The sequence below is a fragment of the Chiloscyllium punctatum genome, chromosome 9 (genome assembly GCF_047496795.1).
Source record: "Chiloscyllium punctatum isolate Juve2018m chromosome 9, sChiPun1.3, whole genome shotgun sequence".
Lineage (NCBI taxonomy): Eukaryota > Metazoa > Chordata > Chondrichthyes > Orectolobiformes > Hemiscylliidae > Chiloscyllium > Chiloscyllium punctatum.
The window spans coordinates 74,718,139-74,734,653 of NC_092747.1; the positions used below are offsets into that span (position 1 = coordinate 74,718,139).

The 16,515-nt window shown below is 40.0% G+C and overlaps 1 protein-coding gene across 4 annotated transcripts in view; it reads right to left on the bottom strand.

The window, feature by feature from the left end:
• Window positions 1–3,621: 3,621 nt before the first annotated feature.
• mre11a (MRE11 homolog A, double strand break repair nuclease) overlaps window positions 3,622–16,515 on the bottom strand; it is a 111,514-nt gene continuing 98,620 nt past the window's right edge. For all 4 annotated transcript variants that reach the window (XM_072577826.1, XM_072577828.1, XM_072577825.1 and 1 more), the window contains 2 exons: window positions 15,145–15,229; window positions 3,622–4,117 (listed from right to left, as the gene is read on the bottom strand). In XM_072577826.1, coding sequence (XP_072433927.1) covers window positions 4,064–4,117; window positions 15,145–15,229 — 139 coding nt within the window. In that variant the 3' untranslated portion in view covers window positions 3,622–4,063. The remainder of the gene's footprint in view (window positions 4,118–15,144; window positions 15,230–16,515) is intronic.

The window sequence follows — 16,515 nt, forward strand, 5'->3', positions numbered from 1 at the left end:
TGAGAGAGATATGAAAGGAATATAATGGGCAACAGGATTCAAGCTATCCTTAGATATAAGCAAGTTCTGGGACATGTTCGAAGAAGTACAGCCAGTAACTTTGGAATGTGAGTGAATAGGATGCATAGGAAGATCCCTGGACCTGGAGATGACTGTGTGTTAAACATCATGAGATCGTGGGAACATAGATCTGTCCACAGGAGTGTCCATCATTGATTACGTGTTTCACAGGATTGGATATATAGAATAAGGGAAAGGGCACAGTGACCACATGTGATTGTTGTAACACAAAATGTATAAAACTGTTGTATTTAATTGTAAGCACTACAGTGTCATTAGCTAATATCGAAAGAGAGATCAAAGAGTAAAAGAACAACTGGGTTCTCACATCGAGGTTTGGGAGAGATCTTTGGCCTTATCCCTGCATGAACTGGTGACTGCTTCAATAAGAGTAAACACTGCCACACGCCTGAATCCTGCTCGCCTCCTGAGTCTTTGGTCAGGATGAGGGGTTCACTCCTACAGATTGGTGAGAGCCAAGAGCTTCTCCCTGAAGTCAGCATATCTTGGGCCACAATTTGGGTATGTTTATTTACCACACTTTTAGGTAATTATTGGAATTTGTTGTTTCAGATCTTCAGTAAGTTGGGTACAAAAAAAAAATTCCTGCCTGCCTCCTGTGTCTTTGTCCTTGGTCGGAGGGGTGGTGTGGGGGGAGGAAAGAGTTGTTGGCATGGTTTTGCTTCTACACCAAGGATTTATCAGTCCCAAACATTTCAAAATTACTAACCTACCTGCCATTTCGCACTGTATCAAATACTTTCTGAAAGTCCACATATAAAATATAACAGTAGTCTACAGCACTACTCCCATCTATCGTCTGTGACTTCTCATCAAAGGACTCAATTATATTTGTCAGACATGATTTGCTCTTGACTATCCAGTACTTTTTTTTAAGTGTACATTTACCTAACCCAATCTTATGGCCTCCATCAGTTTAACCTCAGTGATGTCAAACTAACAGGACTATAGTTTCCTGGATTACATTTTGTCCTTTAAACAAGGTTGTAACATTTGCAATCCTCCAGTTCTCCTGCAACTAATCCATTGTTCAGGCCTGTCAATAGCTCCGCAATTTGCTCCGCAAACTAGGATGCGTCTCATCCGGTCTTACTGACATCACTACTGGGAGTGCTGCTAGCCTTTTTAGTACCTCGTATTTATCTATCACTATTCTGTTCAGTTGCTCAACACCCATAATTTCAACTAGACCATTATCATCTTATAATTTAGTGAAACAACATACTCATTTAGTACTTTTGCCACGTCCTTTGCTTCATTGAGCAACTTACCTTACTTGCTCCTTATAAGCCCCACTCTATTCTTCACTAATCTTTTAATATTAATATGTTTGAAGAACATTTTATCATTTGTTTTAGTAGAGCCCGACATCCTTTCCACATGCTTCCTCTTAGGAGAAAGCAAGGACTGCAGATGCTGGAGATTCATTCCTGAAGAAGGGTTTATGCCAGAAATGTCGATTCTCCTGCTCCTTGGATGCGCTTTTCCAGCAACACATTTTTAAGCTCATGCTTCCTCTTAGCTTCTCGCCTATGTTTGAGTACTGATTTCTATTGCTATTATTCCCGTATTCATTATATGCCTTTCTTCTTCCTCATTAATAATGAAATATTACAGAGGATTGGTTACAGACACTTACAGGATCTTGTAACAGAGAGATAACTGAGAATGATTTTATCTCCCAGATGTATGGCATGGCATGTCAGGATGGCAGCAGAACAAACACCACTAGTTTGACAAGCTAAAGAATGCTTGGCAAGGTATATTTAAAGAGAACCTTCACAATTATGAAACCACTTTGGGTGAAGCAAAAGAGGTTGCAATTGAATCGGGATTGCTGGTGATGTCTGGCTGCCCATTGTCCCGTATAGGCGGGAAGAAGCTATGTTTAAGAGTAAAATCTTTTGATTTTTTTGTTGAAGTGTGCTGGTGGGCACAAAGCAGGTGAATTGGCCATGCTAAATTGCCCGTAGTGTTAGGTAAGGGGTAGATGCAGATGTAGGGGTATGGGTGGGTTACGCTTCGGCGGGGCGGTGTGGACTTGTTGGGCCGAAGGGCCTGTTTCCACACTGTAAGTAATCTAATCTAATCTAATCTAAAAACACTGGAATATCACCCCATGCAATTGGTAGTGCAGAGGGGATCTAGCACCCATCTGTCATCTGGTGGATTTTTGCTGAATCAAATCTTTAGACAATAATGTCCTGCCTTGACTGAAAATGCAAGGCTAGCAGACACTTGCTGCTTCAGAGGCTGAGGCTAGGGGGTGGAATAGCAACTCAAGTTCAGGAACAGTTGGCAAAATAAGTTACTTCTGTGAGGCATCTCAGGGTTGATCATGGGGAAAACAGGGTTTAAGGCAAGGACAGGGAAGTGGCTTTCAGCTTCCCTCATTTGCATTCCCTAATACCCATGATTGGTGCTGACCAAGGCAAAGGCTAAATGCTCATCTGCCCCCAAACATGGCAGGTAAGTTACCCCATTTTACCAAACAGCTGTCAGTGTTCTCTCCTTTTGGAAATACAGTCACTTAGTGGTGGCATGAGGAGATATTAATTGGTTATTGAGGGCCTAAATCGGTAATGGCCAGGAGGGTGACGCTTGAGTTCCTACAACTTAATCCTGTGGTGATAGGAAGGGGCTGCGTATCTCCTGTTGCCAACCACCATATATGCTCATTTAAAAGTCGATCTCACGTAAAAGTCAACCCCTTATTTTTGGCCTAAAAAAAAACTTGTATTTTCCATATATCTCATGTAAAAGTCAATCCTGCTATATTGCATTAGAAACTTCTTACAAAGAAAACTTCATGATCCCATCAACGCACAAATGAAGTCACATTCATCACAATAACTCCATTCTTTGTACTTTAAGTAAAATATTGCGTCTCTATTCCTTCATTCATAACTCTACTTAGCCCACTTGGTTTACTACAGCACATTTTGATTCAGTCAGTCAGACCGGCACTACGTTTATCAGTACTTCTCAAACTTTGTTCACTATACATGCAAAGGTTAATATCATTAAGAAGTTAATCATTTTAATTGTGCCATACTTGAATGTTTTAAAAAAAAAGAGATATATTAGCTACATAAACCTTTAATTCTTTGACAAATGTGTCAATGTAGTTGTGGTTCATTACATAAAGTAAATGGGAAGAAAATGGAAGAATTTGGCAGAATTTAATAAATGTTTCATTAAGTATGCCATTTTACCAGGCCACGACGTTGAACAGTGTGATTTTGCAGGACTTCGATGAATCTTTGTCATGTTAGATTTTCCTACCAGTATGTACAAACAAAATTTACTACCAGTAATTCATTCTTGTGTCTTGTGCTTTTATCCATTAATTCCCTTTACCGTAATTCAGTGTTTTTCTTCTTTACCCAGGATACAGTATTAAACTGTCTTCCACATCCCACCCCACTTCAAAACATTGCAGACTGTTTCTCAGGTAGGAAATCTACACCCTAAAGGTCAATATTGATGCTTTTAAATTTTATAAAAATAATACACATTTAAGTTTTAAAGATCCTCCTGTGCATATTAAAATGGGTATTTAATACAAGGCTCTAAGAAGTCTAATATGTGAAATATGTAAAATATCAAAGAGTTTAAGTTTCAGAACATTTACACAAGAGCAATCCTTCTTCAACCTCTTGCAGATTCATGAACATTAAGTAAAGACTATTCAGTGGATTAAACCACCCCAAAGCAACCAGACAAAGCATTTAAGTTTTTTTAAAATTTAAAAATGATTCACATTGAATATAGATCTATAGATGGAAAACAGTTCTGTAAATACGCAAAAATCAAACTACTGTATTCACATCCACTTAACCATCTAATTATGTGTCAGATAACATGCTTAAGCAAGAACAGTTTTGAAAAATCTTTCGTTATATATTTATTGTCACTGAAACCATTAACAAAATCTTCCAGAATATAAACCATCAGCATATTATGAGGGTTTGACTAGTTGTTATCTTCTGTTTCCTTTGGCGGTTGCAGAACTTTTAAAGGGATCAAATTCATCCTGGGAACAAATACATAAGGTAGATATAAATTAGAATAAATCTCTCTCAACATAAGTGATCTAAAATTCCGGTAATCTAAACACCACATCAATTAGGGTGTGTCTGTCAGAAATTCAAATCAATTAGATGTTTATTCAATTTTCACATTTAAAGTAAGCAATTAACCTTTAAACTAGTGTAGTGGTCAAAATTAAAAAGACGTAGGTACATTAACAGTCGAAAATGTGGTGCTGGAATAAAAAAGCGCAGATCTGACGTTCTGGGCAGAAGCCCTTCATCAGGAAACCTCCTGCTCCTCAGATGCTGCCTGATCTGCTGTGCTTTTCCAGCACCATGTTCTTGACTCTGATCACCAGCATCTTCTGTCCTCATTTTCTACGAGTAGGTACATTAACATTAAGAATTAATGCTTAGAAGTAGAATGTTTGACATGCAAAAGTGTTAGAACATAGAACATAGAAGAATACAGCGCAGTACAGGCCCTTCGGCCCTCGATGTTGCGCCGATCAAAGCCCACCTAACCTACACTAACCCACTATCCTCCATATACCTATCCAATGCCCGCTTAAATACCCATAAAGAGGGAGAGTCCACTACTGCTACTGGCAGGGCATTCCATGAACTTACAACTCGCTGAGTGAAGAACCTACCCCTAACACCAGTCCTATATCTACCCCCCCTTAATTTAAATCTATGCCCCCTTGTAATAGCTGACTCCATACGTGGAAAAAGGTTCTCACTGTCAACCCTATCTAACCCCCTAATCATCTTGTACACCTCTATCAAATCACCCCTAAACCTTCTTTTCTCCAATGAAAACAACCCCAAGTGCCTCAGCCTTTCCTCATACGATCTTCCTACCATACCAGGCAACATCCTGGTAAACTTCATCTGCACCCGTTTCAGTGCCTCCACATCCTTCCTATAGTATGGCGACCAAAACTGCACACAATATTCCAGATGCGGCTGCACCAGAGTCTTATACAACTGCAGCATGACCTCAGGACTCCGGAACTCAATTCCTCTACCAATAAAAGCCAGTACGTCATATGCCTTCTTCACTGCACTATTTACCTGGGTGGCAACTTTCAGAGATCTGTGTACATGGACACCAAGATCCCTCTGCTCTTCCATACTACCATGTAGTCTACCATTAGCCCAGTAATCCATCTTTTTATTACTCTTACCAAAGTGAATCACTTCACACTTAGCTACATTGAACTCCATTTGCCACCTTTCTGCCCAGCTCTGCAGCTTCTCTATATCCCGCTGTAACCTGCCATATCCTTCCTCACTGTCTACAACTCCTCCGACTTTCGTATCATCCGCAAACTTGCTCACCCAACCTTCTAACCCTTCCTCCAGGTCATTTATAAAAATGACAAACAGCAATGGTCCCAAAACAGATCCTTGCGGAACACCGCTAGTGACGGCACTCCAAGATGAACCTTTGCCATCAACTACTACCCTCTGTCTTCTTCCAGAGAGCCAATTCCTAATCCAAACCTCCAACTCACCCTCAATGCCATATCTCTGTATTTTCTGCAGTAGCCTACCATGGGGGACCTTATCAAACGCCTTACTAAAATCCATATATACCACATCTACCGCTTTCCCCTCATCTACCTCCTTAGTCACCTTCTCAAAGAATTCAATAAGGTTTGTGAGGCATGACCTGCCCTTCACAAAACCATGCTGACTATCCTTGATCACATGCTTATCCAGATGTGCATAAATCCTATCCCTTACAATTCTCTCTAAGACTTTGCCCACAACAGAAGTGAGACTCACTGGCCTATAGTTACTAGGATTATCCCTACTCCCCTTCTTGAACAAGGGAACCATGTTTGCTAGCCTCCAGTCCTCTGGCACTACTCCTGTCGACAAAGAGGACACAAAAATCAAGGCCAATGGCTCTGCAATCTCCTCCCTTGCTTCCCGGAGAATCCTAGGATAAATGCCATCAGGCCCAGGGGACTTATCTATTTTCACCCTTGCCAGAATTTCCAACACCTCTTCTCTACATATCTCAAAGCCATTCATTCTACTTATTCGTGCCTCAGTATTCATATCAACAACAATGTCCTGTTCCTGGTTATTTTGGTAAACTGCTGTATTGGTTAACTCAGTTTGTTAGTACCGGATTAACAATAGATACAATATCCAAAAAGTCAAGATGTCTTTAGCCAATTAAAAAAAGGGATTACCCAGTAAAATGTATAAGTGTGAAAGAGCAAGAAAGAGCATGTTAAAGGTCGCATCTTTTACATGTTTGGACTTCCCAAAACTCTTGGTAATCTAAGATGGATGACAAGAAAAAATTGTGACTGTAAGACATACTTTGAGGTACAGTGTTGAAGCTGATTTCCTCACATTACAGGAGCATTAATTACTGTTTTATAAGCTGTTGCACTGTTTTGGTACTTTGGGAAAAAGATCAAAACAACAGCCCATTAAAAAAGGAGGAAGAGACACAAAGGTAGAGATAGCAGAGATCGAGAGAATCCTTAGAGTATAAAGGCACTGGGAGAATACTCAAGAGGGAAGTTAGGAGGGCAAAAAAAAGACATGAGATAGCTTTGGCAAAGAGGGTTCAGGAGAATCCAAACAGATATTATAAATACATTAAGGACAAAGGATAACTAGGGAGAGAATAGGGCCCCTCAAAGATCAGCAAGGCAGCCTGTGTGTGGAACTGCAGGAATCAGAATCCTGCAGTGTGGAAACAGGCCCTTTGGCCCAACAAGTCCACATCAACCCTCTGAAGAGTAATCCTCCCAGACCCATTCCCCCTACCCTAATACTCTACATTTACCCCTGACCTACCTACACATCCCTGAACATCATGGGCAATTTAGCACAACCAATTCACGTAGTCTGCACATTTTGGATGGTGGGAGGAAACCCACACAGACACAGAGAATGTGCAAACTCCACACAGAGCCAGAGGCTGGAATCGAACCTGGATCCCTGGTGGCAGCAAATGGGGGAGGGGGAGATACTAAATGAGTATTTTGCATCAGGGAGAAGGACAGGGAAGATATAGATTATGAGGGAAATGTCAAAATTACTGATGTGGTGGTGCTGGATGTCTTAATACATAAAAGGTGGATAAAATCCCCAGGACCTGATCAGGTGCATCACTGAAATCTGTGGGAAGCTAGGAAAGTGATTGCTGGGCTCCTTGCTGAGATAGTCACAGGTGAGGTGTTGGAAGATTGGAGGTTGGTTAACTTCATGCTACTATTTAAGAAGGTGGTAAGGAAAAGCCAGGGAACTAGAGACTAGTGAACTTGATTTCAGCAGTGAACAAGTTGTTGGAGGGAATCCGGAGAGACAGGATTTACATGTATTTGGGAAGGCAAGGACTGATTAGGGATGGTCAAAGCTTTGTGGGTGGGAAATCATGTCTCACTAACCTGACAGTTTTTGAAGTAGTAATGAAGAGGATTGATGAGACCAGAGTGGACATGATCTACAGACTTCAGTAAGGTGTTTGACAAGGTTCCTCATGGTAGACCTATTAACATCCACATGGAATAACAGGGAGATCTAGCGATTTGGATACAGAACTGGCTCGAAGGTAGAAGACAGAGGGAGTGGTGGAAGGTTGTCACAAGCCTCAGTCTGAAAGGCAAGTTGTGTGCCACAAGGATTGGTGCTGGATCCACTGCTTTTTGTTGTTTTATATAAGTGATTGGATGTGAACATAAGAGGCAATTTAGCACAGCCAATTCACCTAACCTGCACATTTTGGATGGTGGGAGGAAACCAAAATTGTAGGTGTAGCGGCCAACAAAGAAGGTTACCTCAGTGTGCAATGGGATCTTGATCAGATGGGCCAATGGGCAGAGGAGTGACAAATGGAGTTTAATTTAGATAAAAAGTGGGGTGCTGCATTTTGGAAAGGCAAATCAGGACTGGACTTACACACTTAAGGGTAAGGTCTGGGGGGTGTTGTTGAACAAAGACCTTGGAATGCAGGGTCATAGATCCTTGAAAATAGAATCGCAGGTACATATGATAGTGAAGGCAGCATTTGATATAGAACAGAGTATAGCACAGTACCCACTTTTCAGCCCAGCATTGTGCGGAGCATTTATCTTAATCCAAGATAAAGTTACATACCCCTCAATTTACTGCCTTCCATGTACTTGGCCAGCAGTCTCTTAAATGCCTCTAATGTCTCTGACTCTTACCACTGCTGGTACTGCATTCTACACACAGGAGGTGGTGGGTGTGAAGAACCTACCTCTGACAATCCCCTATACCTTCCTCCAATCACTTTAAAATTATGCCTGTATTAGTCAAAGCACTGAGTATAGGAGTTAGAGGTCATGGTATGGCTGGTTAGACATCTTTTGGAATAATGTGTGTAGTTCTGGTCTCCCTCCTATAGGAATGATATTGTGAAACTTGAAACATTTTAGAAAACAGTTGCAAGGATGTTGCTTGAGTTAGAGTGTGTTTGAGGTATCGGGAGAAGCTGAATATGCTGGGGCTCTTTTCCCTGGAGGTTCAGAGGCTGAGGGCTGACCTTATAGAGGTTTATAAAACCATGAAGGGTATGGATAGGGTGAATAGACAAGATCTTTTCTCTGGGATGGGGGTGGGAGTCCAAAACTAGAGGATATAGGTTTAGGATGACAGGGTAAAGATTTAAAAAGGGACCTAGAAAGGGCAACGTTTTCATGCAGAGGGTTGTGTGTGTATGTATGGAATGAGCTGCCAGAGGAAGTGGTGGAGGCTGGGACAATTACAACAACACTTAAAAGACATCTGGCTGGCTATAATGAATAGGAATGGTTTAGAGGACATGGACCAAATGCTGGGAAAGGGGGATAGACTAATTCATGATATCTGGTCAGCATGGACCGAAGATCTATTTCCGTACTCTCCTTATGACTGACTTCACAGCATATTAAAGGACTTTTGAGATGCAGTCACTTACAGACAGGCAACATGGCAGTCATTTCTCATTCATTTAGGGCTCACAACCAATATTGAAATAAATAACTAGGTTGTTGGTTGAGGAATAAATATTCACCACAACAAGAGAATTTTTACCTTTCTACTTTGAATTGTGCAGTCTGAAGATTTGTATTATGTGAATCAGGAAACAGGGTTTCATTCAAACGATGACAGGTTGGATTTTTGCAGAGTCATGGAGACTCCACAGACCTACAAAACAGTGAACAAAGTTCGAAAATTCTGGCCCTGGCAACTTCAATTTTTACTGGTACTGGCTACATATATTCCAAAGAGAATGCTTTAAGGGAGTTTGTATCTCAGCCAACTAATCAGGGTTGGCTGAGAACCGAGGTTCTTATAAAAGTTGCAACTTATTGAAGCATGGAAGTTAAAAAAAAATAGCTTAACTGGTGTCTTCAATTTCTTAGTTCTTTTTATCAACTATTTACAGTACACAAGTTAAAAATGTGAGGTGCTTATCATTTGTCATTAAAAGGTCTAGCTGATTGCTGATAGTACAATCCATAAAAGTGTCAGTGGTGGAAATGTTTTGTGCAGTTCCACATATGCAATCAATCAAGGAAATGTCATGAGTTAGTATGCAGTGTATGAGAGACCATCAGACAGACGCACGCACAATTGACATTTTAGGACAGCATTAGAGTGAGGCAGTTGAAGAAGGGGTTTCAATGAAACTCAGCTATAGCATGCAGATGGTGGTGCATGTATGGAACAAGTTGGCTAGAAATTGAGGTGGTTACAATTACATTTGAAAGGCACCTGGATGGGTATATGAATAAGAGGGATGTGGGCCAAATGCTGGCAATAGGACTAGGTCAGATTTGGTTGGCACAGATGAGTTGGACTGAAAAGGTCTGTTTCTGTGCTGTATGACTATAACTAATTATTAGATAGGTCTCAAAACAAAAATGGAAGAACCTCAATAGAAAGTCTGAATATATTTCCAATATGTTGTTTTACTAACACACTCTTGTGGGTGCCATTTCCTCCTGGCAGCATAGGGAGAATCTGACAAAAGGAGCAGTGCTCCGAAAACTTGCGATTTCAAATAAACCTGTTGGGACTAAAACCTGGCGTTGTGTTACTTCTGACTTTGTCCACCCTAGTTCACCACTGGCACTTCCACATCTTAATTGATAGGATCCCTCTCATCACATTAAGAATCTTTATTACTCTGTTCAGCATCGAAATAATGACATAACTGCTAGCAAGTTTATTGCTGGTTGGAAACTAATGAAAAACCTTTTGTGCACTCACTGGTATGTTCAGAATTTCAAATGCACAAAAAAATTGATTTAGATTGCTGGTTATAACAAATATTAGTAAGTATTCTTAAGGCACTTTTTTGCATCATATCAAATTAAACTAAATCAATATTAAGTCTAAATATACAAGTACACAAACAGCAGCTTCTTCCTACAAGATCAATGTTTGCTTCGGCCCAACTGATTTGAAATATAGTGGATAGGTAGACATAATTGTGATAAATATGATAATGGCAGCTTATTTTGCCTATCCAACACTGTTAAAAAATGCAACTGCAGTGATCTACTTTAAAAAGCATGGCAGAACAATGGAAGTTACAGATAGCCAAGATATTCTCAGAAAAGGTGCTAAAATATGCATTAATTGTGCCCGTTGTTAAACAAGTGACCTCTCTATTAACAGACTTACCACATTTCATATTTATGTAGAGATGGAAAATATCATGCCCAACTACACTGTTCCTATGTTACACAAAGACTTAAAATTGATTGCTGAGAGGCACAGCAACCATAGGGTCATTGAGTCATACAGCACAGAAACAGACCCTTTGGTCCAACTCATCTGTGCCGACATGACATCCCAATCAGACCTCGTCATATTTGCCAACATTTGGCCTATCTCCCTCTCAACCCTACACAAAAGTGGGAACTGCGTATGCTGGAGATTAGAGTAGAGAATGTGATGCTGGAAAAGCACAGCAGGTCAGGCAGCATCTGAGAAACAGGAGAATCAATGTTTCAAGCATCAATTCTCCGGTCCTTCTAAATCCTTCCTATTCATATACTCATCCAGATGGTTTTCAAATGTTGTAATTGTACCTGCTTCCAGCGCCTCCTCTGGCAGCTTGTTCTACCTCACCACCATATGGTGAAAAAGTTACCCCTCAGGTCCTTTTTAATCTTTTCTTTCTCACCTTAAACCTGCGTCCTCTAGTTTTGGACTTCCCCACCTTAGGAAAAAAATCTTGACTATTCTCCCAGCATGATTTTATAAACCTCTAAAGATCACCTAAAAATAGCCCCTGTGTATACAGCTTCTCCCCATAACTCAAACCCTCCAGTCCTGGCAATATCCTTCAATCTTTTCAGCACCCTCTCAAGTTTACCAACATCCTTCGTATAAAAAGGACAACCAGAAATGCACACAGTAGTCTAAAAGCAGTCTCAATGTCCTGTACAGCTGCACCATGACATCTCAATTCCTATCTGCAATGTTCTGACCAATAAAGGCAGGCATGCTAAATGCCTTCTTCACCATTGTGTCTATTGTAGCTCCAATTTCAAGGAATTATATACCTCCACCTCAAATCTTTGCCTGGCAACACTCTCCAGGACCTTACCATTAAGTGTAAAAGTCCTGCCCTGGTTTGTCTTATCAAAATGCAACACCTCACATCTATCCAAATTCAAATTCATCTGCCACTCATCTCACTGGCACATTGTACTCAATCTTCAATGCCCACTATCACCTATTTTGGTATCATTTACAACTTACTAACGTTATAGAGCAGACCAAACCCCCTCAAAATATTCAGAAGATAGCTCGGACCCTAACTATTTCTTATTTTAAAAAGGTAAATGTAAGGTGTTGTGTTCTAGATGCAACTTGATTGTCTTAAATCCAGTGATTTGACCGAAAATACACTTGATACATCCACTATGGTTAAAATACAAAAAAATACAGAATTAGGATAACTTTATTCTATTGGAAAGCTTAACAGAATAATACTAAATTAACTGTTCAATATAGTAACATGCCATAAACGTAACCTTGGCAAAAGGCAAATTCAGGAAACAGATTGTCTCACATGCAATTCCCATAGCCCAAGAAGAAACAAAATCAAGAGAAAATTCTGACAGGACATAGCAGCCAGGAAAGATTTACTGCAACCTACAATGCTGCTGAGACCCCAGCAAAAACTATGAACTGCTGAAAGCTAAAATTAAAAATCCCAGTTCAGTGAGAGCTTGACTACATCTATACAGGCTGCTTCTATTGTTCCAACTTTCTAAAACATTCCAAGGCTTCACAAGCTGTTTATTCTAGTAGACTACTGGACACTTAATACCTTTCATTAAACAAAACGTCAGGACAAAGTAACCTCTTAAAGCCATGGTATCTTCACACTAATCATGCCTCCTGCATTCAGATCCAAATCATTTACATAAATTGAAGGCAGGCAGTAAACCCAGCATCAGTTCCTTGTGGCACACCACTGGTCACAGGCCTCCAGTTCAAAAAGCAATCCTCTATCCCCTTTGTCTCCTACCTCTAAGCCAATTTTTATTCAATTGACTAGCTCCTCTGAGACCCATGTCATATGATCTAACTATATAATAACCAGTTTATCATGGAGAACCTTGTTGAATGCTTTGCTGAAGTCCAGATACACGCTGTTTAGCGCTCTGCCTTCAATCATAGAGTCAGAAAGTCAGAGATCTACAGCATGAAAACAGGCCCTTTGGTCCAACCCGTCCATGCCGACCAGATATCCCAACCCAATCTAGTCCCACCTGCCAGCACCAGGCCCATATCCCTCCAAACCCTTCCTATTCATATATCCATCCAAACGCCTCTTAAATGTTGCAATTGTACCAGCCTCCAGCACTTCCTCTGGCAGATCATTCCATACACGTACTACCCTCTGCGTGAAAATGTTGCCCGTTAGGTCTCTTTTATATCTTTCCCCTCTCACCCTAAACTTATGCCCTCTAGTCCTGGACTCCCTGACCCCAGGGAAAAGACTTTGCCTATTTATCCTATCCATGCCCCTCATAATTTTGTAAATCTCTATAAAGGTCACCCCCTCAGCCTCCAATGCTCCAGGGAAAACAGCCCCAGCCTGTTCAGCATCTCCCTATAGCTCAAATCCTCCAACCCTGGCAACATCCTTGTAAATCTTTTCTGAACCCTTTCAAGTTTCACATAGGAAGGAAACCAGAAGTCCATGCAATATTCCAACAGTGGCCTAACCAATGTCACCTCTTCAGTAAATTCAAGTTACTGAGACACTATCTCCCATGCACTATGCCTAATCAGTCGCTGCCTTTCCAAAAGGGACGTAAATCTGTCCCTCAATCCCTTCCAACATTACCCACCACTGACTTAAGGCTCACTGGCTTTTCCTTCCAGCCTCTCATATAAAATGCCACATTAGCCAACCTCCAGTCTTACAACACCTCAACCAAGTTTGTATCATCAACAGTCATTTCAGGAAAGGTCCCAGCAATCTTTTCCCTAGCTTCTCAAGTAGTTCTAGGGTCCTGGGGATTTGTCTACCTTTATGCATTTTAAAACCTCCAGTACTCCTTCTTTAATATGAACCTTTTTCCAAGACATCATTTACTTCAAGTTTTCATGACCTTATCCACAATAAATACTGATGTGAAATAAACCAAACTGCACAAAATTAATTATGCTTTACATATCAGAACATGCTTTAACAACAAACTGCGCATGTTCAAATATTAAAATATTTTTCAAATGCCTTGTCAAAGCGATATTACGTTTCCCATATATTGGTTTGGAATTCTAGTTTTAGCTATTGTCAAGTATGTTTCAGTGGAATTTATTAAAGCATGATCATTAAAAGTTGCAGAGTTTTGATTATTGGTGTGAAAACTAAACTAAAATGAAGCTTGATTTACAAGATACAAGCTAATATTTGCAACCATCATGTAGCTACAACACTCTGTATAACAAAAATCAGTCGTCAACTCATTTCAATCATATACTGCTGAGAAATTCAGTTCCAAATTCTCCCACCATGTAAAGTTTGAACCCTTATGCTTTCTTTTTATCAACAGGTCTTCCATATCTGTCCTGCTACCTTTAATAACTTATATATATATCCACACAGGACACTCTGCTCCAGCATACCCTTTGGAATAGTATCCTACCTCCACGCTCTTTGCACCAAAGTGCATCACCGCACACACCTCTCTGCACTGAATATCATCCAATTTCATCATCGACATTATGCCATCTTTCAGGTGGACAACACTTTCAAACATTCAGAATCTCTCACCTGCCACAAAGCCAAATGAAGTACAACAACCAAGCAGTATCGGTTCTTTTAAGTGTAAAAGGTGTTAGAAGTTGAGTACCAGCATTTCAAAAGCTTTCAACTAAATCATAGCAACATTCACCTCCCAATGTGACAACATTAAAAATCAAGAAAAGTTGCAAGGACAGACTTAGTAAAAGAATTAATCAGTTTAATGGTGGATAAGGTTTAGAGACAACAGTCAAGGATAAAACAGACTTTGAGAGAGTCTAATTAACTCAAATCTGTAAAAAGGCAGATTATACTCTAACATAATTGAATACTTTGAAGAAAAGGATGACAAAGTATTAGATAGGAGACAGGGTAACAAAATTGAAGCTTATGCAATAGAGGTCTACATTGCCTTAAAAAAGATAGAATAAGAACAGAACAGAGAGGTGTGGTAAATGGTCATTTGTTTAGATGGAAGATGCTAGTCAGTGATGTTAATGAAGGGTCAGTGCTACAACAGTTCCTTGGTTGATTAGTATTAATGATTTGAATTGTGCAATACAGGTTAAAACTTCAAAATTCAATGCTACTGAACTTGAGGTATGTAACAGAATGCACAGACAAGATAGCAGATGGAATTCAATTCAGCTGTTCTGATGAAAAAGAAAACCATTCACCCGAAACATTACCTCTGTTTCACTCCAGATGTTGCCTGACCTGCTGAATACCATCAATAAGTGAACAATCAAGAGGAATAAAACTAGAAATTACCTCATCATCGTCATCATAAAAATTTACTCCTTTAGACTGGTTTTGTGAACCTCTTCTACTGAAAGATCCTGATCCACTTGAATTCCTTTTTAAATGAAAAAAGGATCACAAATCAACAACTGGAATAATTATCTATTTGAAATTCAAAAAGGGCTGTTTCATGAAAAACACATACATTTCTATAGAGGTGGTCTTGTGTTGTAGTGGATAGCACCAATTCTTCACTTCAGTTTTGCTAACCCTCCTTGATACCACACTTGGTCAAATGCTGCCTTGACTTCAAGGGCAGTCACTGTCACCTCTTGAGAATTCAGCTCTTTTGATCATATTTCAGTGCAGTCAAACAACTTTTAATGATTCAATGAGCACAGGACTGGTCTTCATCCTGTGTTTGTTCACAGGGTGCTTCCAATGCCCTTCCAACAGTATCTCAAACTCTTCTGTATTCTAGTTTAACTCCTGGAAGGTTCCAATTATGTGAAACACAATGATATCAGAACATCTCAGGTAATGATGGTATCCTGGGTCCTCCTGCCCTAGTGTCATACATGAGACAAACATGGTATTTCAAAACTGCTACTGCACTAATGTTCCACGATGACCTGAAGACAGTTTGGAGAAAGAAGATCTGTTAAAAATAAAGGAGTGGTGGGGGTGGAGAACCTGACTACTGAAGACTTCAGGCTGCAATGAAAATATGTAGATTGCTGCTGTATAACAGTGCTGGATGTAATTTACACAGCTTCATCTGTGTACTCTCTCCCTTAGCTGACAGGCAGACTTTGAAGTTTTAAAACTGGAGAAAAAAAACGTGTAAAGAAAATTGCTTCACTCCAATGCTGCATGTTGCCTGACCACAATTCAGTGAAGAAACAGGACTTTAAAAACCCAACTACTATACCTGAGTAGACGCAATTTAAAAAAAGAAACGCCGAAAATAAAAACTATTGACTCATTTACTAATTTGGTTGGTATTTAATATTCAATTCTCTTGTAGAACAAATACTTTTCAAATAAATGCATTTAAAATCATTTAATTAGTATCTGTACATGGAAGAAACTTATTTTGAAGACCTGCTTGAATAGTCGCAAACAGCGGGGGAGAAGACTACCCTCAGCATACTCATTCTTAGAGTCTGGAGCCCTGGTTATTTTTTATAGGCAAGGCCAGGTACAGGCAAAATGATCAGATTTACAGCAGCTAAAGGTTTTCTTTACTTCTAATGTTTCACATATTTTACTAGGGGTTGGTTAATTCAGTTGGTGACCTCAACAGCGTGGATTCAATTTCTGTTCCAGCTGAGGTCGCCATGAAGATCCCACCTTCTTGATGTCATCTCCTCACCTAAGCCACCACTGTTCATCTTTAAT